This window comes from Fukomys damarensis, unplaced genomic scaffold (assembly GCF_012274545.1).
Source record: "Fukomys damarensis isolate Sample0158 unplaced genomic scaffold, DMR_v1.0_HiC HiC_scaffold_22, whole genome shotgun sequence".
Lineage (NCBI taxonomy): Eukaryota > Metazoa > Chordata > Mammalia > Rodentia > Bathyergidae > Fukomys > Fukomys damarensis.
In genome coordinates this window covers 23,492,667-23,519,427 of record NW_022900934.1, presented here as the reverse complement: position 1 = coordinate 23,519,427, position 26,761 = coordinate 23,492,667, and the positions used below count along the sequence as shown (strand labels likewise).

The 26,761-nt window shown below is 39.2% G+C and overlaps 1 protein-coding gene across 4 annotated transcripts in view; it reads right to left on the bottom strand.

Moving 5' to 3' along the window:
* LOC104873340 (ubiquinol-cytochrome-c reductase complex assembly factor 1) overlaps positions 1-26,761 on the bottom strand; it is a 96,469-nt gene that overhangs the window by 39,600 nt on the left and 30,108 nt on the right. For all 4 annotated transcript variants that reach the window (XM_010639950.3, XM_010639949.2, XM_010639946.3 and 1 more), the window contains 2 exons: positions 20,489-20,546; positions 3,958-4,066 (listed from right to left, as the gene is read on the bottom strand). In XM_010639950.3, coding sequence (XP_010638252.1) covers positions 3,958-4,066; positions 20,489-20,546 — 167 coding nt within the window. The remainder of the gene's footprint in view (positions 1-3,957; positions 4,067-20,488; positions 20,547-26,761) is intronic.

The window sequence follows — 26,761 nt, the reverse complement described above, 5'->3', positions numbered from 1 at the left end:
CACTTATTTATTCAATGTTTACAATGTAAGTAAAAAACTAAACACTATAAAACAATTTCCTCCCTATATAAAGGTTCCTGTTAAGTACATACATACAAAGCAACACAGGAGAGAGTCAAAGTGTTTAATGTTGGGATGCAGAGGTGTATGAGGTCTAGAAGGAAATTCATGAAGTAGGGCAGAGGGATAATTAAAAGATTCCTGTGGTCTAGGAGTCAGCAATTTACGGCTCATTAAGTTATTCAGGATGAGACAGCTGTGGCCCACATTCTCTAGTGGCCCACCTTCCAGCAGAGTTTAGTAAACAGTGATAAGAAAAACAGGCTCACTAATAGAAGACCTCTGCATTAACTGCCTGGCAGTTAGCCAAATCTTTGGCTGGCCAAAGGTTATCACTGGTCATCATAAAATGGGATGATTTGAGAATGCCAACAGCACCCTGTGTCCACTGTGTGCTGCCACAGAACTGGGTTGTGAGTACTGAGGGTATGTGGAGCACCCACCTGTATGAACAACTTAAGGGCGCTGATCCCACTCTGGGTAGCTAAGACAGATGGCAGGCAGGACAGTAAGAAAGTTAAAAATGAACCAAAGAGGAAATTAAAGAGTTCAATACTGATTCCAAAATGGATAATGATGATGGTGGTGGTGGTGGTGATGATGACAGCAGATAAAACTTTATATGTGTTATCATTTTCCTAGGATGAATAGAAATGCCAATAGTCTGTTGTCCCAAAGAATGGCACGTGAATGTCAATAAAGATACTTACAGCCAAGCCCAGGTCCACTGCTTCCTATACATGCAGTTCCTTCAAAGACAAGAGAATCTGAAAAACCTGAACCCAGGTTCCCGAAAGGCAACCATCACCTTCGTGAAATACTCTCAAAGACTTCAACTTTGCATAGACAGTGACTGATCCCAATAGCCAATACACAGGTGTAAAAATAATTATAATAAAAGTAAAACATGATTGAAGAATTCCTGTGTGGCAAGACCTCCAAGACATTGCTCAATAAGGAAGCTTCATGAGAGTAGATAAAGAATGACACTGTGTGTAATAAAATACACACAAAACCCAATACTATCTATTTTCTACACATAGCCTAGCAAAGTTGTAGAAGATATACACCAAAATGGAAACCGTAATTATTTTCCAGAAGGAGAAAATGCCCAGAATTGAGGTTGGTTAGAGATTTCAACCTGAGTTAAAATATTTTTTAAAAAATATTTTTAATGTTAAAAGGAAGATAGCAGAGTGGTGAGCAGCAAGGAAAAAGCTTCTCAGAGATTTGGTGCCCTAAGCTGGAATATATAGTAGCACAAGGAGGAGAAGGAAGAAGGAAGTAGGTCCCCAGGGTCCAGGAAGAATCTGAGGCAAGAACTGAAGTCTCAAGAGAGAGACTGTAATGAAGAAGGAGCTACCAAGCAGCGCTCTCTTCCAGAGCCCGGACTCTCCATGAGGGAACAGCAGGCCAAAACTGCAGATGTACAGTGACGACCCCAGAGGCCTCCACAGCGAAACGCACCAGTGGACCAGTGCAGTGGACAAAGCAGACTGCCATGGCTGGTGAGTTATCTGGATTCAGACCTCACCCAGGAGAGGGTGACTGGCTGGTAGCCATCTTGGAGAGGGGGCGACTGAGCTTGGAACTCAGAACAGCTGCAGACTCCACCTAGTAGCTCCCAGTGCCTCAGTGCAGGTGCTGAGTACCAGTCAGCAGGAGGTCAGGGAGTGGGGTTCAAGCCGGTAGGAGATTCATGGACTGTTGTAGGCTCAAAGACTCTGGTTCCACAGTCTCATAGCCAGAAACCAGCCTGAACTTCAGAGGAACTAAAGGGGCAGGCTGGCTGGGTTTATCCACTGCCTCACCGTGAAACTGCGGCTGGCTGCTGGGATTGATCAAATTGGCTCTGGACTCTGCCCACGTTGCCTAACAGTGACAGCAGAGATCTTGAATTGGATATTTTCGGATTTTTTGTTTTGTTTTTGTTTTTCCTCCTTTCTAGTTCTTGTTTTGTTTTATTTTTTTTTTTTTTTTTTTTTTGGTACCAGGAATTGAACTCAGGTCCCTGTGCTTGTGAAGCAGGTGGCAGAACCACTGAGCTAAATCCCCAGCCCTTGTTTAGTTTCTTCTTGATTGTTTGAACACAATTTCTAGTTTTTTGTTGTTGTTCTGTTCTTGTTTTTTTCCTTTACTCTATCCCATCTGTCTTCTTCACCAGTTTATCCTAAAGTTTGTTCTCCAGCCTTGCTTCTGACCTCTTCCCCTTCTTCCATTTGCTTTTTACCCCCAACCACTTTTAAATCTTCTCCCCTAAGGGTAAAAAAGCCGTATTAAGGACTACAGTGTCATTTTCTAGGCTATATTCAATGCCACTATTATTGTTGATTGTACTATTTAGCCAAGGTGATACAACCGTGCTGTTCCTCCTGGTATACCAAGACTGAGATTGCCCAGGGGTCTTTTAAAAAAAAACCTATAGGGCTGGGGATTTAGCTCAGTGGCACTGTGCCTGCCATGCAAACACAAGGTCCTGAGTTCCATCCCTGGTACCAAAACAAAAACAAAAACCCTACAAGCCAGTGACAAAGAACTGGCAGCTGGGCCAAGCAGGCATACAATACTTTTCATCCCCAATAAACTGAAGGGCTAGGATCCTGCAACAGGCTCAAAACCCAAAAGCTAGCTATACTTGGAAGCCGCTTCTGAGAAGTAGTCATTTCCTAAGGGTTCTGAATACTGGCAATAAAGCTACTCGCCATAAGCGATTTACAAGCATCAACTCAGGAATCAAACTCAAAAAAAATTTTTATGTTAAAACATGACTGATATATATTAAGTGAAAGAAGGCAAGATTCAGAATAGTGTGAATGGCATAAGTCCATTTATGTTTTTAAGAATACACATTTATATATTTGTATAGAAAACACTAGAAAGATATAGATCAGTCACAATAATGATTATTTTTAGGAGTTAAGACTCAGAATGACACTTTTTTTTTTTGCATTAAATGCTTTTCAATGTTTGGTTTTTATTCTCTGATATGACTTTTATAATATGTCCATAAACTCTGTTTACTTCTCTGTCTACACAAGAACTTTGTAATGAAAAAAAATTAACCCACTTTGTGATCCAGATGGTTCTACTTTGGATGCTTGCAAGATGGGAGGCAACAAAATGGCAAATAAAGAACTACAATCTCCTAAAACATGGGCTAGACACTCAAAATACATTCAAAAGAGATTACTGTTTATATACCCTACTTCCAGTGTTTTGGTTTCATTGTTCTATTGTCATCATATTCCATGTGACATATGAGTATTCTCCTTTTCTCAGGCTGGTAACGTACATTTTCAGTGGGTATTTTGCCAAAGTTTTCTAGTGATCAAGGAGTCCGAGGACGGTATAGGCCCAATACCAGGATATTTCCATCAGAACTTAAAGGAAGACTCAAATACTAAATTAGAGTCAGAAGAAAACTGTCCTTAAACTGGATTACTATTTGATTCCCTCCATTCACCAATTCCACCCCCCAACTACCATCTCTGCACAGTATATCCCCACATTGACAAACCATAATAATGTGTAAAAACACATAAAGTACCCATGGCATGTCACTCTCCACAGAGGTGGAAAAAGTGACTATAGTTGAACTGCCCCTTGACATGAGGCAGCATTTCACGGAAATTCAAAGACAAGGCTACTGTAAAACAGAAAAACCCCAAACTTGAGCAGTTCTTCATCAGTTGTCCAGGTCAAGATTCTGACAGCAAGCTGGATGTGGTGGTACACACCTATAATCCCAGCACTCAGGAGGCTGAGGCAGGAGGGCAAGAGGATCATCATATCATGAGCTGGAGGCCAGCCTGGGCCACATAGTGAGTTCAAGGTCAACCTAAACTGCAGAGAGAGACCCTGTCTCAAAAAAAATAAAATCTGATAGCAAGCACTTACCCCCATGACTCGGCCACGCTGCTGAACATCCTCCCACATAAAATGAACTATGATACGACACATATATTTCCCACTCCGGCCTTCCTGCTTCATTCGGACTAGACACATCCTGGGTGGGAAGAAAAGACAAAGAGTTACTGGCTATTTGTACTTTTCACACCATGTAGTTTCTTTCTTTTTTTTTTTTCCTCATTGAGTTTATTGGTACATTTTAGGTATACAGTACAGTTACATTCATTATTGGGATCTTGTACCTTTACAGGTCTTGGTTCTCATTTTTTCCCCTTGTCCCTGCCCTCCCTTCACCCCCTCCTCCCCTCCCCATTTACAAACACTTTATTTCCATTTTTTCATTTTCTCCTATTTTTTTCCCTTATTACCTTTCCCCCTACCCTTCCCACCTTCCCTACACCTTTAGCCCTTTTCTTCCTATTTAAACTATTCCATATTTACACATGTATGACTTATTTATTTCACTTAGGAGTATATCCTCAATATGTATCCATTTTCCTATGAATGAATGTAATTTCTAAAAAATTTTTTTTTTTTGTACCAAGGATCAAACTCGGGTCCTTGCGCTTGCGAGGCAGGCAGCGGAACCACTGAGCTATATCCCGGCCCTAATTTTCAATCTTTATGGCTAAATACACCATGTATTTTCATGAAGGAATGATTTCAGCAAAGAGCACTGAATTGAAAAACTGGAAGTGACCTTATTTATTTAAAAGAAAAAAACTTTTACTGAAGTAGAACATACACTATAAAGCTCATCAATCTTAAATATATAGTTACATGAACTGTTACATATAAGCAACCCAGATAAAGACAGGGTTTGGGTTGTTTTTTGTTTGTTTGTTTTTGTTTTGGAATATTTGAGCCCAGAGCCTTTGTAGTAATGTACATACTGTACATTATGTCTGCACTGTAACAGACATTGTTGGAACAATCTTGTTAAATTACACAGGCGGGACTTGAACTTTTGATCCTTTCTGCTTCAGTTTTCCAAAGTGCTAGAATTACAGGCATGCACTACTACACCTAGCAAGACAGAATTCAGAGCACCTCACAAGGCTCCACTCCCTGCCATATGTGGAAGGAACCACATTTAGCTGTTAGAAGAAAAGCAAGTTAGAATCAACCCTTCCTTTCTTTTTTATTGTTTTGAGACACGGTCTCCCTATGTAGTCCAGGTCAACCTTGAACTCAACATGTTGCCCAGGCTGGCCTCAAACTCATGATCCTTCTTCCTCAGCCTCCCAAGTGCTGGAATTACATGTGTGAGCCACCATGCCAGCAAAAATAAAAGTTTTAAAGAAGGAAAATAATTTGCTCAACACCACAAAGTAGTCTGTAAAGCGGAGTGTAGACTATGCTGTCCAAATAGTAACCACTATTACCTGTGATTATTGAGCACTACTGAGCTAGTCCAAAGATTTACAGTGGACCCTCAAGTTGTGACCAGCTTGACATATAAACAACTTGGGTTAATTAGGTTAATGGAAGATTCATCTGCTTTTTGTTATCTATAGCATGTACCCAGGTAAACATCCAGATCTCAGTTGTACTGACTCACAATTAACTTGAGTTACAACCAGCCCTCAGGAACTGACCGAGTTCATAAGTCAAGGGTCCACTATACTTCAAGAAAAAAAAAAAAAAATCTCATTTTTATACTGCAAAATGTTGAACTAGTATTTCAGATCTAATGAGTTAAATAAAATTATGAAATTAATTTCATTTCTTTTTTACTTTTGAGCTATTAGAGAGCTAAATGGAGCTATTAGAAATTTTTATTTTTTTGAGACAGGATCTTGATATGTAGTTTAGACTGATTGTGAACTCACTATGTAGTCCAAGCTGGCCTCAGATTCCCAAGGGCTGGTATTACAGGCATGCACCACCAAAGCCTCGCTGAAAATTTTAAATTACATGTGTTGCTTGTACTATATTTCTTTTGGGTACACTTATCCAGAAAAGTATCTCACAGAAAGTATTATAATTACCAAATTACTTCTCCAACTAGATGTCTTCCATAGAAGACAAAGACCAAGTCTGGGTTTTTCAACATTGTATGTCTACAGCTTAAGTACAGTAGTACTGAGCAGATATTTGGAACAAATAACTGAGTAAATAAGAGGCCAAGTGTGGGACCTTTTACTCTGTAGCATATTGTCTCTAATCAGTCTAGAGGGTTCTTTGATTAGAATCTCATATAAAATATAACCATATTATGATTTATTAATATATTTAATTACATATAAGAACATAAGCAAATTCACCAACTTTTCAAATTCCTAATTTCATTATAACCATATGATTTCTATTGTCTTTTATCTAATCATCTAAAAGAGAATTTTTGCTATAATTATGGAATATTCGGTTAAACAGACAATCTATCTCCATACACAATTGATCCTGCCCATTAAAAATATACTAGGAAGCTGGGGATTTAGCTCAGTGGTGCTGCCACCTGCCTCACAAGCGCAAGGACCTGAGTTTGATTCCCAGTACCAGAACACACACATACACACACACAGACACACACACTCTGTAAGGACTAAGATGGAGGAAAGAAAACATACTTATCAATTGGCAGATAACAAGAAGACAGGCAGGGGAGCAATATGCTAAATTACCCAAACATGCCAACAATATTTCAACAAGGAAGTTTTAATGGGCTGAATCCAACAACAGGACTCTGAACCCGGATAAACTTAAGGTCTTACACTTGGGTCTAAAAGAACATCTGTAGAGGTACAGGACAGCTAAGTCCAGTGATACCGACCTATGTATGAAAAAGAATTACTTCAAGAAAAGGTTTAAACAGTACATGTTCAATGGGAGTCAAGAGAATAGTGGTGGAGGGCCAGGGATTTGGCTCAGTGTTTCCGCTGCCTGCCTTGCAAGTGCAAGGGCCTGAGTTCGATCCCTGATACCAAAAAAAAAAAAAAAATAGTGATGGTGCTCAAAAAAAGTAACATGATTTAGATACAGCAATGGAAATATATCCTCCTCATACAAAGTGAGACTTCTGTTCTACTCAACACAGATCAGAATCTACTTAGAATAGAACCTACTGACCATAGTTTTGGACATTATATTTTAAGAGACAACAGATTACAGTTAGACAGGAAGAATAAATTCTTGTGTTCTACACAGCAGGGTGACAAGCATTAACAATAACATATATATTTCAAAACAGCTAGAAGAGAGGAGTTTGAATGTTCTTGTGCCAAAAGTGAGATATACTAATTACTAATTTGATCATTACACATGTAGACTTCTCAAGTATCACATTAAATCCCATAAATATGTGTAATTTATTTAGTTTTTTCCGCTACCAGAGATTGAACTCAGAACCTTGTGCTTACAATACAGGCATGCCGCCACTGAGCTAAATCCCCGGCCCAGTATGTGTAATTTTTATATGTCAATGGAAAATAAAATTTTAAAAATAGAGATAGGAGGGAAGTGGGAAAAAAAGAATTAAGATATATCATGTACAAGTAAAGATTCCATACGATGAATGTGATCATTATATGTATCTAAATTGTACCATTAAACTTAATTTTTAAAAGGAGAGAAGGGGAGGAGATGAAAGACCAGAAGACAGACAATTGTATAAAAGTTCTTAACTAATTTATCACAGATTTAAAATCAAAACCAAAGAGTATGCCACAGAAGAATATTTACTCAACACTGAACAACAAAAACAAAACTTTCTAACAGGGGAGTGTCTGAGGTTAAAAATGATAGAATGGATGACCTCAAAAAGTAGAGAGCTTGCCTGGGGCTTGGAAGGATGAGCTGAAGTTGGACACTAGAGAAGAAAGATAAGGAGACTTTCCAGCAGATAAGAACATTAAAAACAAGAGAGTATAGGAAAGAGATCAGCACATATTAAGGGAAAAGTGAATACCTACATTTGTGGGAGGATAGGATAAAGAAGCAAAATGAGGTTGGGCATGGTGGCGCACACCTGTAATCCCAGGACTAGGGAGGCTGAGGCAGGAGGATGCTGTGAGTTGAGACAGGCCTGGACTACATAGTGAGTTCCAGGTCAGTCTCAAGTCTCAACTACATAGTGAGACCCTGTCTCAAAAAAAAAACAAAACCCACAAACAAAAGCAAAATGAAGCCAGAAAAGTAATGAGGAACTTTGAAACATCACACTAAGAAAAACATGGACTTTTCTGGACTAAGAAGACAATGGGGAGCCAAAGGGAAGCACAGATGAGAAAAGATCATTCAAAACAGATGAGGATCTGAAAAAGCAACCCTTTCTTTCCACCCTCAATCTTGTAAATAAATATTAATATCATCAGGACTTGGGCTGGGGATTTAGCTCAGTGGTTCCACCATCTGCCTTGCAAGCGCAAGGACCTGAGTTCAATCCCTGGTACTAAAAAAAAATACACACACACACACACACACACACACACACACACACACACACACACAGGAAAGTGACCACTTTGGTGAGTAGAACTATGATAATAAAAACTGTCTGGTCCGGTCCAGAAATACAAACTAAAATTTGTACTACCTTTTGAGATATACAATTTGCAAAGTTTGTAACAACCTGAATTTAAATTTGCTGATACTAACAGTCTAGAAAGTAAGGACTGAACCCTGTAAATGAAAGGAGAGAAGCCAGGTGTGGTGGCACATGCCTGTAATCCCAGTACTCGGGAGGCTGAGGCAGGAGGATTGCTGTGAGTTTGAGACCAGCCTGGGCTACATAGTGAGTTCCAGGTCAGTCTCAGCTACATAGTGGGACGCTGTCTCAAAAAAAAAAAAAAAAGAAAAAGAAAAAAAAGAAAGGAGAGAAAATTCAAATTGCTCACAAAATACTGCACCAAATTAGTTCAATGGATACTTGTTGATGCAAAATACTTTCAAAATCAAGCCTGTATAGCAAATTTTATCACATTTAGCTAAATTATAAGCCTAAACCAAGAATCAGTTTTCCTATCAACAGCAAGTGTATTGCAGATTGCCATGAGTTCTACTACGAAAGAGTCTGATCCTCAAGGCTATCAAATTACCAGCACTATATTTATCTAGTGAAAAGGTAAACTAATTCTTCCTTCCTTTGTTTCTTCCTTCCTTCCTTGCTTCCCTCCTTCCCTCCCTTCCTTCCTTCATTTCTTTCTGTGTCTTTTTGTTTTTCTTTCAGATTTCTCTATGGTGCTAAATTGCCCAGGCTAAAGTGGAACTTTCAATCTCCTGCCTCGACTTCCCAGAGTGTTAGGATTTCAGGCATGTACTACTGTGCCCAGGTTCAACTAATTTTTGCCCTAAATTTGTGAATCAAATTCTCTAGGTAGTTAAGTATAATCCTGCTGAGAAGCCTTTGGTTTCCGCCTCTTCAAAGGAAAGGCAGAGCTAAAGGCTTAGCCCACATCTTAGGTAGTCAGCTTCCTGGACTGTCCAGACCAGCAGCTGAAGGCTAATTCCTAGACCACCTGACCTTGACTGAAGTTTACTTACCACGTTCAGTCTACTCTTCTCCCTATTTAGTAACTGTTTTGAATAGGTAATACATGCACATGGTAATAAAGTTAAGTCTCCTTTCTACCTTTGTCCTCTAGACAACCAATTCCTCTCCCTAAGGAAACTACAGTTACTAGTTTCTTAGGAACCCTTCCACATATAATCTACACAGGTACATTTTACATAAACAGTAGCTTCTTTTCCTTTTTTCACTGTGATAGCATTCTACACTGAATCTCTTTACACTGGTAAGACACTTTATATACTACAAACAGAAGGAAAGAAAGCTTAACTCCAACTCTGTTTCATCCACAGTCAACCACAGATGTCCCAGTGAAATCTTTTTTGGACACCAGAGATAAGAGACTTGTACTGATTTACTTAACCATTTTTAGAGTAACACCTGATCTAGACTGAATTTGGCTTATCTGGAAATTTTCTCTATTCTAAAAATGACTAAGAAAGGGAAAAAAAATCTTTTTTTTTTGTTTTTTTTTTTTTGGTTTTTTGAGACAGGGTCTCACTACGTAGTTGAGATGACCTGGAACTCACTATGTAGCCTAGGCTGGTCTCACACTCACAGCGATCCTCCTGCCTCAGTCTCCCGAGTGCTGGGATTACAGGTGTGCACCACCACGCCCGGCTGGGAAAAAAAATCTTAAACAGAAAAAATGAGCACAAGCTATCATTAACAGCTAATATAATTATGTGCCAGGCACATGGTATTCCCTATCACTTCATTTCACAGATGAGAAAATTGAGTCTTTGCAGAATAACTAGCCCAAAAGCCAGGCACAATGGTGTATCTTTAATCCTAGTTACTGGGAAGCTAAGGAGGGAGGACTGCAAGTTTAAAGCTAGCCTGGGCAACTTAGCAAGATCCTGTCTCGATGTAAAATAAAATAAAATAAAAGGGCTAGGAATATAGATCAGTGTGAGGCCCTAAGTGAATCCCTGATACATAACAAAAAACTTGGTCCCACAGTCGTACTATTTTGTTTATTTGTTTGCTTCCTTTAATGCTTAGACCAAACAAGAGATTTGGGGGAATAGGGGGCTTAAAAAGAATTAAGGTGTGTTATATACACATACCAGCTGTGAATATAATCATTATGTATTACAAAATATGTATTAATAAGATGGGCATGGTGGCACACGCCTGTAATCCCAGCACTCAGGAGGCTGAGGCAGGAGGATCGCTGTGAGTTTGAGACCAGTCTGGGCTACATAGTGACTTCCAGGTCACTACGTAGTGAGACCCTGTCTCAAAAAACCAAAAAAAAAAAGTATTAATAAAAATAAAAATTAAATGCTCAAAACCCTCCATATGCATTTATTTTCATTTGCTCTTCACAGGGTAATTTAAATCCAAAATTAACATCACATTAGAAAATGTAGGCTAATTTGAGGCAAACATACCTATAACCACAAAAAGTAACTGCTGGCAGTCTATCAGGAAAGGAGAAAACGAAATTTTTATTTAAAACTCTCTCTCTCTCTCACCAGCAGAGCAACTGAGATTCAACACAATAGGGTAAATCTACCCAGTGCAGCTCAAAGACAACAGTGTGGCAAAGTACAGTTAAAAGAGTTATAGGACAGCCTGAAACATCTAAGAAAGGTGAAGGCGTGTAGGAGGTTAAAAGGAGACTGAATAAAATAAATTAAAAATGGTTAACCTAAACAAAAACTTGATGACCCCAGTACCCACTGCAAAACAAAGCCAACACTTGTCACACTCTGACCATACAATAATGAAGCTTAAGTCATGAATAAACTAGTCCACAACTGACAGTATTAAGTTTAAACAAAAGAACAGAAGTACTCTACTTCACACCAAATTCACATGCATATATTGCATTCCTCATAATAAATGCTTCTGCTAAATGTTGAGTTCAAGTCATATTTTGTCACTGATTCAACTTCATAATTTCAGGGCTTTTGGGGGGAGGCGCTCCATGCTAAAACATAAAAACTACCCTTAAGAATGCAAAATAAATACTTAAAAGATTCTTATGTTAAATAATTGATCATTCATCTAATAAGTATTTACTAAGCACCTACTCTGAATATAGATTTAATTCTGTGCATAAACTATTCTCTGTTTATGAGTGTTTTCAACTGCTTCTCCCAGTTTGATGATGTTCTTAAACCCACAATTTATTATTGAGGTTTTAAGCGTCACAGTACTATCCTTGTCTCTCAGTGATTCCAATGGCTCATAAATAATACTGACCTCTTTTACATATAAGGAAGGCAAATAACCCAGCTAGTAAAGGAAAAAAAAGAAATGTTCAAGCCTTGTCTAACAGATCCCTAATTTCTCTAAAAGGCAAGCAGAGATACAGGAGACAAAAAAAAGAAAAACTCACTAACTAGGAGTCTCAAATAACAAAGGGATAAAGATATAGACTCTAGGGCTGGGGATTTAGCCCAGTGGTTCCGCTGCTTGCCTCGCAAGCACAAGGACCCGAGTTCAATCCCCAGTACCAAAGAAAAAAGAAAAAAAAAGACATATTTATAAGATATAGACTCTTATGTTATGTTAAATAATGAGTGCTACAGTTTGTAAGACCTCTAAGGTAAGATTTGACACATTTGTACTCATCATCTATATAATAATTTATCCACCATAACTTGTCCCCATTTCACAGAAAAGAAAACTAAGGAGCCTAAGTAACAAAAGTTGTACAGTGAACAGAATATCTGGAATGAAGCCTGAGCTCCCGGTCTTCCCCCAAACCACAGAGTCTCTTATTCTATTTCCTCCATTCAGTGACAGCACAGCACCAAGAACCTCTTACTGGTAAATAAAACAAGTGGGAAGACAACAACAGTATCAAAAGGAACAGGAAAGTTTCCTAGCCACAACTTCCTCCTCTTGGTCTCAACTTGCAAGGGAAGAATTCTTGTTATTCCAATTCTGACCTCCTGCCATCTGTTGGCAATTCCAACATCCTGTCTCACTGGCTGTTCGGGCCTCTGACAATGCCAGTTGTGTTTTGGCCTTGTTTTGCCCACGTAGTAGTTTATAAGTTGCTTCAAGGGGATCTGATTTTGAACTCAATGAAGACTAGTGGGCACCTGGGCAAGTCTGTCACACTGGCTGCTATGAAGGAATCCCAAAGAGGACTTTCACAAAGTTTGTTTCCCTTACTCTGTCACTGGCCGAGGCCAAGAAAGCTGAGCCTACATGGCCACACTCAAGCCCCAGCAGTGTGCTAATGAATGGTTCATTTATTTGGGAGCTGGCATGACGACCCTTTCCCAGGGCTATGTACATGGCTATCTCCACCTGGTTTCCTAACTCCCTTCTCCATGAAGCCTAAGCCTTCAGGGGAGATTACGGGGGTCACTGACAGTTTGTGGGCAAACAGAAAAATGGGAAAGGCACTTCCTGAAGCCATCTCACCTGACAAAAAGCTACTTCCAAGAGCTGTATCTGGCCAGTGGCCTGCTTGTCAGATCCACAATAAGAACAGGCTCCTGGGTAGCAGGTATCAGTGCACTCAGGTTATGAAATGCAAATAAAAAAAATGCTGCACAGGCCTTTGGGTTTGGAGGGGAAAAAAACCTACATTTCGGGTGTTTGAACAGAGCAACTATGGCTGGAGGGAGAAAAAGGATGTGCACATGGCTAGAAGACACTAAATACAGCAGGCCCGGAATTGCTGGAATCAGGCAGGAGCCCGAATGCCCTACAGCTGCATAAAAACTGCCCTGGTGGTTTTAAAGAGCCCCTTGCAAAGGCTGCCAGTGTCCGTAGGGTAGTTCTCTGGCTGGACTGAGACTGACACTTGTTTGCTTTCCAACCCTTCCACTCCTATTCTTTTACTCCCTTTTCTTCTTTCCCAGAAGCTTCTTCTCTTCAGCTTATAAAAACTTCCAGTGTTTCCTCTGCTTAAAATTAAAAAAAAAAAAAAAAAGCCAGGCATGGTGGCCCATGCCTGTAATCCCACTCTGGAAGGCTGTGGCCCATCCCTAGCAACACCCTTCTCCTATGCTCCCATATGATCTGTACATCATACCTACACTATGTTCAGGGTTTACAGTTATTGAATGGCAACCAAGAAATACAATGTCCACTACATAGCCTATGATCAGTAATATGAACACTGCCGTTCATATTCAAGAGACTTTTGGCCCCCTGACAATCCAAAGGGGACATTCAGGCAGGAAGCAAAGCACTGCAGAAGAAGCAGTCCACATAGCTTTGGATTTGTCTTCAATCCTTCACTGCTAACTAAGTGAAGTGGCCAGTGACAAATGTTTTAAGAGTGCCAAAACTATTTCTCTATTTGTAAAACAAGGGAATTGGACGAGACATGTGGGGTTTTTTTCCATGTAGTTCCTTTAAAGTTTTTTCTTCTATTAAGTTTATTGGTACATTTTAGGTATACATTATGATCACATTCAACATCAAGAATTTGTATCTGTACATGATGTATCTTAGTTCTTGCTTTTTCCCCATTTCCTTTCCCTCCCTCCCACCCTTTTACAAAAGTTTTGTTTCTTGGCCAGGAATGTAGCTCACAGTAGGTTCAACTGCAGAATAAATGCTCTAATTTTATTAATTTTTGTTTTCATCATTGGGGAGTGAACCCAGGGCTTTCACATTGAGCTACATGCCCAGCCCTTTTAACTTTGAGGCAGTGTCTCACTGAGTTGCTAAATTGCACAGGCTTGCCTCAAACTTAGATTCCTCCTGTCTCAGCCTCCTAGAGTACTGGGATTACAGGAGTGCCAACATGCCCGGTTTATAAATCTATGTTTCAGAATAAGCAGGTACTTGCCGGGCATGGTGGCACACACCTGTAATCCCAGCACTCGGGAGGCTGAGGCAGGAGCATCACTGTGAGTTCAAGACCAGCCTGGGCTACATAGTCAGTTCCAGGTCAGTCTCAACTACATAGTGAGACCCTGTCTCAAAAAAACCAAAAAGAAAAAGAAAAAAACAAAGAATAAGCAGGTACTTAGGTACTTTTTTTTTTCTTTTTTTGGTACCAGGGATCAAACTCGGGGCCTTGCAATTACAAGCAGGAGGCAGAACCACTGAGAAACCGGCCCCAAGTGCTTTTTCTTTCGGTACCAGGAATTGAATTCAGGGCCTTGCACTTGCCAGGTAGGCACTGTACTTCTGAGGTACATTTCCAGCCATAGGTACTTCTAATTTGTTACTTTGGTGGTTATGATTCCTAATGAGAACAATAACTTAATACTTAAATTTAGCAGATCCATACGCAGATTTCTTCTTCAATATATACTAACCAGTTCTTTAGGCAAGTTCTCTGACTTCTCCAAGCCTGATTACTCTTACATAAAATGAGACTAAAGTGAGGATGTATGAGATAATATGTATAAATAAATGTAATCTATGCAAAGCATTTAATAGTAACTATGTTTATGATATACCTTAAACAATTTTTAAAGCTACAAAGTGCATTTTACTCTTTCTACCCCAGTTTCATCACAGATATGTTCTACTTTTATTCCATTCCATTTCCTAAAATCAGTTTTTGCATAAAGAAGTCACTAGTGCTCCAGGACTATCTTAAGTGGCAAGAGTCTACAAATCTATCAACACAATGGCAATATAAACTCAAGCTACATAAATCCCAGTCCAAAGGGAGGCTTATGTAGAACAGATCTTTGCTACTCTCACCTGATCAACTGGCTGAGATCAGGACCCTTTCAGTTGTCATGGGAGCCAGGGCAGATCCAAAGCCATCAGTTATTTAATAAGCACTTACTGATGCAAATCAAATCATTACACTGTATGCCTTAAGTGATTGCAAGTTTTTTAAATCAACTAAATATTTTAAAATAGGGCCAGGGGCCTCACAAGCGCAAAGTCCTGAGTAGCCTGGTACCAAAAATAAATGTCTTTAATTAAGTCAAAATAAGATGTTTGTTGGATTTAAATTCTTTTTTTTTCCTCCCCTGCCCCCTACAGTTGGGTTTAAATTCTTTTTGTTTTGTTTTTTTGGTACCGGGGATCAAACTTGGGACCTTGCACTTGCGAAGCAGTTAGCAGCACCACTGAGCTAAAACCTGGTTTTAAATTCTTATTAAAATTTCTAATAAAGTTGTTTTTTACTAAAAAAAAAAATACTGACGCAAAATAAGAATAAGACATAGGACTGAGAAAAAATCAGATGCAAATATAACAAGAATAATACTTGCCCTTAATAAATTCACCATCACAAAGAAGACTGATATATTGCCAGGGATTTAGCTCAGCGGTTCAGTGGCCTGCCTTGCAAGCGCAAGGACCCGAGTTCAATCCCTCGGTACCAAAAAAAAAAGAAGATTGATACAATATTAAAATGTTACACGATGAGTCAGGTTCAGTGGTGCACACCTGTAATCCCTCACTAAGGAAGGCTGAGGCAGGAGAATCACAAGTTCAAATCCCATCTACGCAACTTAGTGAGACTCTGTCTCAAAATAAAAAATAGAGGGCTAAGATGTCACTTAGTAGTAGAGCACCCCAGGTTCAATCATCAATACCGGGGGAAAAAGGTATATGATGAATGCCATAGGAGAGTATCCAAAACACTAAGGGAACCATCATTTGTGACAACGTGGGTAGAACTAGAAATCATGTTAAGTGAAATAAACCAGGCACAGGAAGACAAGTACTGTGTAGTCACATTTATAAGTGAACTGTAAAAAGTTGATCTCATAGAGTAGAATGGTACTGGAGAGAGGTTAGGATAGGGAAAGGCTGATCAGTGGGGCACTAAGTTATAGCCAGAAGCAGGAAGTTCTGGTGTGCTATTGCACCGTAGGATGAGTATAGATAATGATAATGTAGTGTACATTGCAAAAACCTAGAAGAGGGCTGGCAATGTATCTACCTCGGTGGTAGAGTGCTTGCCTAGCATGTATGAAGCCCTGGGTTCAATTAGTCCTCCACCAAAACATAAATAAATGAGGGGGGAGGAGGAAAAGAAGAAGAGGAAGAATGGGAAGGGGAAGGGGAAGAAAAACAAATTAGAGAAAAGGGAAGAAGGGAAGGGAAAGGAGAAGAAGGAGGAGTAAGAGGAAGATAAAAAACAAGAAGACGAGGAGGAGGAGGAAGGACACTGAAAGTTTTCACCACTGAAGAAATGGTGTTTGAGGAGATGCATATCTTAAGGCACATGTATGTATACACATGTACGCATCTATACGTGTATATGTATACATGTTTATATGTTATGTACACTACATGGCAGCCCATTAATATGTATAATTGTTATGATGTTATGTATCAGTTAAAATTTTAACTTTTAAACCAGGGGTGGTGGCCCACACATGTAATCCCAGCACTCAGGAGGCTGAAGCAAGAGGATCACCGTGAGTTCAAGGCCAGCCCAGGTTATATAGAGATTTTGAGGTCAGCATGAACCACATAGCAAGACCCTGTCTCAAAAAAAGAAACCAAAACACATACACACATTAAAAAAAAAAAAGGAAAAATACTAAAGGAACACAGACAAGGAGTTGTCTTCAGAAGGAAGGGAAGACCTCAAAACATAGATAATACCTTAACTGGGATTGAAGAAGAAAGAGGAGTTTGTCAAGTGGAGACAAAGTGAAAGGGCACTCCACACAGAGTAGAATTTGTACAGAATGGCATCAAATGAAACTAGCACAGGCAGCACAGGCCATATGTGGTAAGATATGGATGGACATCATGCTAAGAAACTTGGGGGGGGGTCTAATTTATATTGAGAGGGCTAAGGAATGGGGAGAGGAAAGCCAGAGGCCAAAGACCAGTTTTCAGGTACTGATGGTAGTAGCCCAGTGAAATCAGTTTAGTGCTGACATCTTGAATTTCTTCTTAAAATGAATGCAAATGGAAGAGAAAATATTAGAGATTGTGTCCGGGATTCAGCTCAGTAGTTCCACACCTGCCTGGCAAGCACAAGGTCTTGTGTTTGATCCCTGGTACCAGAAAAAATATTTAGATTATGTGACACTATAAAGATGTAAAGACAATTTTTTAGAAAACTTTTGAATCAGACATATGTGTGTGTTCTGGGTCACAGAGTAAAATGCATCTGTTATTACAGTTTTTTGGCAAAAACTTTCATTAGGTGACTGGCGACTAATGGAGAATGCTCAACTTTCTGGTACAGGTACCTGAATGGATCCACAATGCCAATGGCCAAGACAAGGAAAGGAGGAGGATGCCATTTTTATCAAGTCCACGTAGGATGCTGGGTAGCTCAGATAGCAAGCTCTCTCAGCATTTTTTCAGCCATCACAGTCAATACTAATATTGTTCAGCACAGACAATGGATGCCTAGTCATGGCAGCTGCAAGCTCACATGAATAGATAACTGATAAGGGTCTTATAAGAACTGGAAAGGATCCCAATTCTAAATCCCAATTCAAAGAAAAACTGTGAAGCCAGAAAAAGCAGACAGGATAAGTGAAACATCAACATTTCCTCCAGGGAACTAACAAGATGTGAAAAATCCTCTCCCTGTTCTAAGAGCCAACACAGAACCATCAACCTTCAGAATCTGAGCAAGGCCTTTAGAAAATCTGTTATTATTATAGGAGTTTGCCTGGTTTGGGTTTTGTTTTGGGGGAGGAGACTCTGCTTTCTAAGCCTCTCCACTTCTTCTTCCAGGAGGTGATTCAATCCCTGTATCTCTAGCCAGCCAGTGCCAAGTGCTGTAATTTTCAATTTGGCTATCCTTCAGTTACTCTCCTAGAACTTCAGGCTAAGAGAACAGGGCTGGAAGAACATAACTTCTCCACAGACTTGTGGGCTCCATCAGTTCTCCTATCCCTATCCCTTAGAAGAGAGACTTCTCTCCAATTCTTCTTGGAGAATCACAACATACTTGGGTCCTAAACTACTTTTCTGGTGGCTCTTCTACTACATCCCTCCATAAACCCACCCCAGACACTTTAGACAACTGGCTGCCCCAAAACACTCTGTTTTCTCCATGCTCTGACCTCTGCTCCTGATATTCTCTAACCTAAATGCCTTCCTTTTCTCTAACAGAAATTCTACCTTTACCACAGTCACGTTTTTGATGATGCTAGGGCTTGAACCCAGGGCGTCATGAGTGCCAGGCAAGCACTTCTACCACTGAACTATACCCCTAGCCTAGAGCCACTCTTTATCTAATGTTTCCCTCATTTGCTGCCATCAAATTTGGATTGAGTGATACCTTTCTATGCGTTTTCACAGCATGTTCTTGTGTCTTGTGCATGGTATTTCATTATTATACATTACAGATAACTGTACCTTATGCTTGTTTTTCACTAGCCTTTTCAACAAACCATGATCCTGAATACATAGTATATCATCAATAAGAGTTTACTTATTCTAATGAAAAAGTTACCAATTCATTCCACCTAAACCTGCAGATCATCCTCACTAAGAGTGAAGAAAGAGATGCAGGGACACCAAGTATAGTTTTAAAGCAGGCAGCCTCCCTCTCCCATACTTAAATGGTAGTGGTAAATCCTACTCCTCTGAGAAATTTAATCAACCTCATCAAGGAAAGCTCGGTAGGCATAGTTTGGAAACTTTAAAGAACTACAAGTACTTTCAAGGTTCTACCAGCTGCTATTAGTCAGATATTGACCTTGGGATGTGGTCACAGGGATTATATATTTTATTTTGCCATCCACTCCCTCCACCACTCTGATACCTCTAGCTATATAGGCAATAAAGAGTCATTCATTCAGGCTCTGAATATTATCTTTGAGCTCCTCTGGGAACAGCTTAGCCTTCTCTCAACCCTCCCAGCTTTCCAGTGAGTAATTCACCAGGGCCACCTCTGCGGTACTCAGCTTTTGAAAAAGTAGTTTTCCTCTCATTATACCCAGCTTCTCTTCCCTGCACCCTCTCCTTAACCTTCACCACAAAGACCAAAAGCATACTGCCTGCCTTCTCAGCTGCCTAACAGCCAGGGCATGTTTCAAAGAACTAAGAGGTGGAACTAGGAAGGGTTTTAGTAATTGCACCTTCCTCTGTGATCATATAAGCATTACTTACATTTAGCACAGAACCTGGACATTCCTCTTTATAACTGATTATGAGTCTTATCTCCTCCACTAAACAGGGGGTTTCTTGAAAGCTATCCCTAGTTCACAGCAGTGGCCAGGATACATACAGTATGCACTCAAAAAACTACCAGCTTAGGAGAAAAACACCGTAAAATAAACTGCCACCTGAGGCTTCTTTCCCAAACTTGGTGACAATATGAGTTCAGAAGAAACACTTCAGAGGTGATCAAAACCATAAAGTCTTTATATAGTAGTCCTGTGATGCAAGGCTCAGTTGAAAGCTCTCAAATCAAGAGTCCTTTTGACAGGGTGGCCATTCCCCACGTTCCTTAGATAGTCACTATGGTCAAAGCAGTAAACTCAGTTCTCCAGAATTTACTTTCCCAAGATCTGGCAAATCAAAAAGTACATTCCCCAACCCACACTTCAACAACTCCTATATCCATCTAACCTTTAATATTGTGTAACAGTAGATGAAAAACTGATTTTTTTTTTTTGGCTACTTATTTCACAGCTGAAGAAAAAATATACTGTTTAAGGTGTTAAATATTTTTACATACAACAAACTGGCATGAATGTAACCTGCATACACATTTTAGAGGTACGGTGTGTAAATGTCAGTGGTATAATTTGTTATAGGTTTCTCATGGCCAGCAATGAAAATGACCACGGATTCTCACAATTCAAACCACTTTTACGTAAATGTGAACTTTCCTAAAATAGCCAAGGGACAGAACTTTCCATTTAAGCTCTGAAAGATACTGATAGCATTGTTCACAGGGATAGATGTTCTTTGAAAAACTACAAATATTAGTTTCCTTCTGAGCCTATGCTTTGACCTTTAATAAAAATGTGCTTCAAGACACCAGTTATTAAAATGAAAGGAATAGTTTTTCATCCTTGAACAACTGCCATTTCATATAACCAGCCTGCAGAAGGCTATACCTTACAAGTCAACAGGGCTAAACAAAACAAAACAAAAACAGTAGCGATTTCACTTAAATTGCTCACTTACCAGACATGAAGTAGGGTTATAAGAAACCATGAATTGAATGTATCTGGCAACTGACACCCTAAAAAATAACAATAAAATATAAGAAGTGAGGGTTTAGAGGCATACTGACTCTATTTTAAATATCAATAAGAACATGTTCAACTAAAATATATGGTAATATCATGTTTATTAGGGTTTCACTGAGAAGAACAATGGAAACACATGGAGGCCCATGGAATGGAAGAAAACTGAACACAGCCAGACAACCAGCCTTCTTGTTTCAGCCCTGTTAGCACCTTGCTGTGTGGCCTTGGGCCAATCATTTTGTCCTCTGACTCTCAGGTTTCTCATTTTGCCTAATGCAGTCTAGATGGTTTCTAAGGGTCTAGATTTAGTTTTTTCTGGTCTCATTTTCCTATCTTCTTCCTTTGAGATGATCCAATGTAGTATAATCAGAGGATGTTGAACAATTTCCTCAAATGAGCAGAAGAAATAAATAGGGCTTTGGGGACCTGCTGCTAAAAAAGTAGATTATAGTTAATGAAGGCCATTTATCACCCCCGAGAATGATAAAACTGAGCAGGGCTTCTCCTTGATTTCAGATCCTACAAATCAGATCTGCGCTCAGACATCCAGGCCTCTTAATTTTCAAAATTCTAAGAAATGCTTCTGGTTGGGGGAGGGAACCCCCACTGAATACACATGAACAAGGAAAAAAACTAGAGTAAAAGGATGATGAAAAAAGAGAATTCATGGGAAAGTTGGGCCTTTATGATAGAATCTGTCCTTTGGGAAAATGACTCTAGAAAGTGGCAACTTCTCCCTTTCAGCAATTGGTGAGTTACACAGTTACTAAAGGATAAGAAAGAGGTCACTAGGAGATAAAACAGGGCAGAATGCAGTGAGGCATACTAACATCACCAAAACTAATGTAATTTCATTGTGGGCTTACTATGTGCCAAACTTTATAATAGGAGTTTCACAAGCATTAACTCAGTGCATCCTCCCAACTAACCCATCAGGGTATTGATATTATACCCATCAATGTGTGAGAAAATTGACTCTTACAAAGGTTAAGAACCCAGGTTATACAGCAACTTGCCCTTGATATAAGACACTTAGGATCGATCACATTCTGATCTGCTTGATTTCAGATACCATCTTCTTAATCAATACTACAGCTACTTCACTAATACTAAATTGGAAACCAACCCTCAGAAGGACCCACAATACACGCTAGGTCCACCACTAGTAATATTAGTATGTCCTCTCATTTAATCTTCACTTTAACCCTGAGGGAAAAATTATAACCCTCATTTTAGAAATGAGGAAATGAACTCAAAAATTCTAGCCAACTGTTGTAGCATATGCCTCTAATTCCCGCTACTTGAGAGGCTGAGACATCTGCCACCTGCCTCGCAAGCACAAGGACCCAAATTCAATCCCCAGTACCAAAAAAAAAAAAAAAAAAAAAACAGGAGAGTAGCAAGTTGGAAGCCAGCCTAGTCAACTTAGCAAGATTTTGTCTCAAAACAAAATTTTAAAAAGAGGGCTGAGAGCCGGGCGTGGTGGCACACACCCGTAATCCCAGGACTCAGGAGGCTGAGGCTGAGGCAGGAGGATGCTGTGAGTTCAAGACCAGCCTGGGCTACATAGTGAGTTCCAGGTCAGTCTCAACTACATAGTGAGACCCTGTCTCAAAAATAAAACAAAACAAACAAAAAGAGGGCTGAGGATGTATTTAGCAACAGAGCCCTTGCCTAGCATGCATGAGGAAGGATTTAATCCTCAATACTGATTGGAGGGTGGCAAGGAAGGGGCTAAGCAAGCTGCAGGCAGCCACAATACTAATAAGCTAGCACAAAGCTTGGGTATGAATCCAGGTCTGCTACAAAGTGTCACCAAAGTACGCTGGAGAGCCTACTGGGAGGTGCCCAGCAGCTGCCAAGTAGTCTTCTGCTCCAAATCCAGCAAGAGGGAGTGAAGGCTGGCCTGGCCAGCTGTACAGCTATTAAAATACATGCCATCTGAAAGGGGGCCAACTTCCCTCCACCTAGAACAAGAATAGCCTTGAGAAACTCTCAAACCTGGATCTAAAGTTGGGTCTTTTATTGGATGCTAGAACAAAACATTAAAAAGAAAAGTTTTCTTGGAAGTCTGTCTTTCAATCTGGAAAATGAAATTTGGCTACTTCTAAAGGACAATCTGTTCAACTGCTACCTCTACATCAAAGCTTTTCAGCAGCCTCCAGGAGCCTGGCCAGTTTTCTCAGAGAGGCAATCAGTTCTTGGGCTGGAGAGCACAGACAGACAGACAGGCCAGCAGCTGGCCCTGGGTCACAATTTTCCCTTTTAGGGGTCAGCTCAGGGCTGAGAATGAGAAAAGAGCTGGCATATGACTGAGTCCCTGTACCACTGGGGTTAGGACAGAAACCCACAGTGTAAAGCCCTAAAAAATAAAATCCATGAATGTTGATTATAAGTAACATAAAAATATAGCATCTTCCTTAACTCAGTGAAATGTTTGTTTATATGCTTGAAAGATAAAACCTGTGACAGTCTTTGCCAAGATTATGACAGTATTACATTTTAATACAGGTTTAGGTTACCTCATTCAAAGCCCTCACTCTGTATGGCTCTGGGCAAAGTCACTAAGCCTCTCTAAGTGCCTTGGTATTCATCTCTGTATAAATGGGGAGAACAAGATAATCTGTCTTACACAGTTTTGATGAAGAGCCAATGAGATAAAGCCTAGAAAATGTTTCACAACATGTTTAGCATTTATAGGTACTTGATAAATATTCACAATTGTCCTTCAGTGAATTATTTAAATATTAGAGTTTAAATTATTATTTTTTTAAACTCCACTAATTGGCCAGGTATGGTGGCGCATGCCTGTAATCTTAACACTTGGGAGGCTGAGGCAGGAGGATTGCCACAAGTTCAGGGCTGGCCTGGGCTACATAGTGAGCTCAAGATCAGCCTTAACTATACTGTGAGACCCTGTCTCAAAAAAACAAAACGGCCAAAAAACAAATAAAACCTTCACTAATTATTTAAGATTATATCAGTAAAGCAACTGGGGTGAACCTCAACCTGATGCAGAATTTACTCATTAAGGATGCTCTTCTCCAAGGTAATTAATTAGTCTCGTCTCTTAGGAGCTTAAAAAAAAAAAAAAGTCTACAGCCAACAGTCTGGAAATAAATGCAAGTTCTATGATTTCACCTCTGCTCCAAGCACTCTTCATAACACTGACCTCCAAAAGAGCAATCAGCAGTCCACCCCATACTCAGCAGGCACACTCTCTCTGACAGACATGACATATCATCAGAACACAGTAGAAACAATGGCCGCTGATGCTTCTTACCACTCCACACCCCCAATACCTAGCTCTCTGGGTCTAAACCTTTGAACACTTTGGCTCTGAGATGCCCGTCTATAACTTTGGCATTTTATAGAAGAGTGTTCAAGAGGTTAATGGTCCCAATATGCTATGAGTAAACAACTCACTCACGTTCAATCTTCAAGAAATGGCACCAGCCTCACTTTTGCTGGTGAAGGACAACATGGCCAGCCACCAGAGGCTCTCTATCCTCAGCACTCCAAAAGTCAAGCCTCACAAATCAAACACCAAGTGAGCAAAGGCCACTTTACAGGTGTGATCTTGGGAAACAATATCCATTCTCTTCTCTTATTCCAAACCTATCTGACTTACTCTTTAGAATCTAAGCTGCAAGGAAATTAGTCTCATTATTTTACAGATTTTCAAATCTTTTGCCTCCACATCATACTTTCCAATGTGTTCCCTTTCTATTCACTAGCCACTCTTTGGAACCACTTTGATTTGATTTCCAAACTTAATCTACTCACAAATGACAAGGATGGACCACAGGGAGCATAATAAATGAACATGCAATAAGTCCTACTAGGCAATTCTCTAAGTCTTAGAAAATTTGAAGAGTGATGTCACTGAAAAATTTACTGCTATCTCAGTGTGTCTACAGTGAAGGCTAAAGCTAGGACAAAGTTCATGGAGACATACATGCCATACTACATATAAACATAGTTTACAATACTAATACATCTCACAGAGGTAGTTTGCATTTAAATATAGTGAAAAAAATTTTAAGATAGATTAAAATTTCTACTTCACAGTCACTTTCATTGACTTAGACAATATGCATCAGTGGGAAAATTTCTGGATTATAAACCAGACAACGCAGATGTAAGGCTTGGCTAAGCAATTTTAGGCAAGTGCCATAGCTTCTTTAGGTCTGAACTGTTTCTAAAAGCAAAGCAAAAATAAATAATACAAGCCCCTTCAGGCAGACTACAAGATTTTATAATTCCTAAATAAAACAAATGTTAAAGCATACTACTCTATATAAATGTGAGCTATTAGTATATAATGATTACAACTTTTTGGGGGGGTACCAGGGCTCAAACTCAGATCTTGAGCTTGCAAGTCAGGCACGGTGCCACTGAGCTAAATCCATGGCCCAATTACAACTTTTAATAAACTCTTTGCAGTCTATGAATTAACTTTGCAGGTTATGAATTAAAATATGACATTAATTTAAATAGGTAATAACAGTCATTATATGACACTACAGTTTTTTGGGGGAGTGAATGGGGAGCAAACTCGGAACCTTGTGCTTGCGAGGCAGGCACGGCACCACTGAGCTAAATCCCCAGTCCTGACACTACAATATTAACCCAAAAATTTTCAATGATCACAAGTTGGCCAAGACAACTACTAAACATTAGTTACTAAACATTCTTTCTTTTTTTGGTTTTTTGAGACAGGGTCTCACTATGTAGTTGAGACTGAACTGGATGGAACTCACTATGTAGTCCAGGCTGATCGCAAACTCACAGTGATCCTCCCACCTCAGCTTCCTGAGTGCTGGGATTACAGGTACGTGCCACCAAGCCTGGCACTACTAAACATTCTTTCAAAAGAATTATAATAAATGTATGTGCTGTAAACATTTTATCATACATTAATAAAAAAACTGAAAATAATTATGATACATATCTGAATTATTTCTGGAATAAAAAAAATTTTTTTTGGTACCAGGGATTGAACTTGGGATCTTGCACTTGCTAGGCAGGCAGCAGCACCACTGAGCTAAATCCCCAGCCCTGTTAAATCAAATATTAAAAGGATATCTGAGCATAAAGTTTTTACTTAAAAGATCTGATGGGAAATATTTAAACACAAGAATTCAAAAAGTACTTTTAAAAAAAGCTTTTAATAATTTCTGTATCATGCACAGAATGTATATTTTTAGATTAATTTTTCTTAAAATGAGAAACTACTAGGGTTTACAAAAAGCAGAAAAATTTTCTTTCCGGCTTATAAATAAATAAAAATAGAAAATGGGCCATAAATTAAAATTTGTTTCTAATCTTTTTTTGTTTCTAATATCAACCTGCCGAAAGTGAAATAGTGTTTTATTTTTGAAAACAAAAAGTTATTAAGTAACCTGAATCTAAACTTTCTTCATTGTTAAAATAATTATGTGGGGCCAGGGATTTGGCTCAGTGGTTCCAGCGCCTGCCTCACAAGTACAAGGACCCGAGTTCAATCCTCGGTACCAAAAAAAAAAAAAAAAATTATGTGTAAATATTTGTTGTCAGAAAAAAATACCAGGTGTATATATTTGTTACACATTTGCTGCTTTGAGGATATGGCTGACAATATATAAGCATATAGCATCCATTTCCTTCTACAAAGTATGATAAATGTTTAAATTTTAATTTTATTATAATAAAAGACATATTATCATTAATCCCCTTCAAAATACTTCCCCTCATAGCAATCTTATTTGCAGACAAAGCAAATTTCAAACCAAAACTGAATCTAGTATTATTGATGTAGGACGGTACTGTATCATACCTCTATGAATGTAAAATATCTAGTTCCTGCTTTCTGATACATAGTAGGGACCGTGCTTTATCAGAGCTACATTTAGTGATATTACTCTAGAATGTTCTCTTTCCAGATGATGATTAAGACGCTAATAGAAAAAATGGTGCCAGGTACCACAACAGCAACACAACTTTGCTGTTGTCTGGATATTATTCTTTTCTTTGTTTGTTTGTTTTTTAATGGAATGTGCTGAATGTCTATAATTTTGTTCAGAGGACTGCAGAACCTGGAAAAGCTGTAGCTGCTATCAATGCATAACATACTATTATTATTCTTTTTATATAAATATATATATATATACATATAAATTGAATTTTGGGAAACTTTAACGGTGTTGTCAACTTTGGAAAAAGTTAT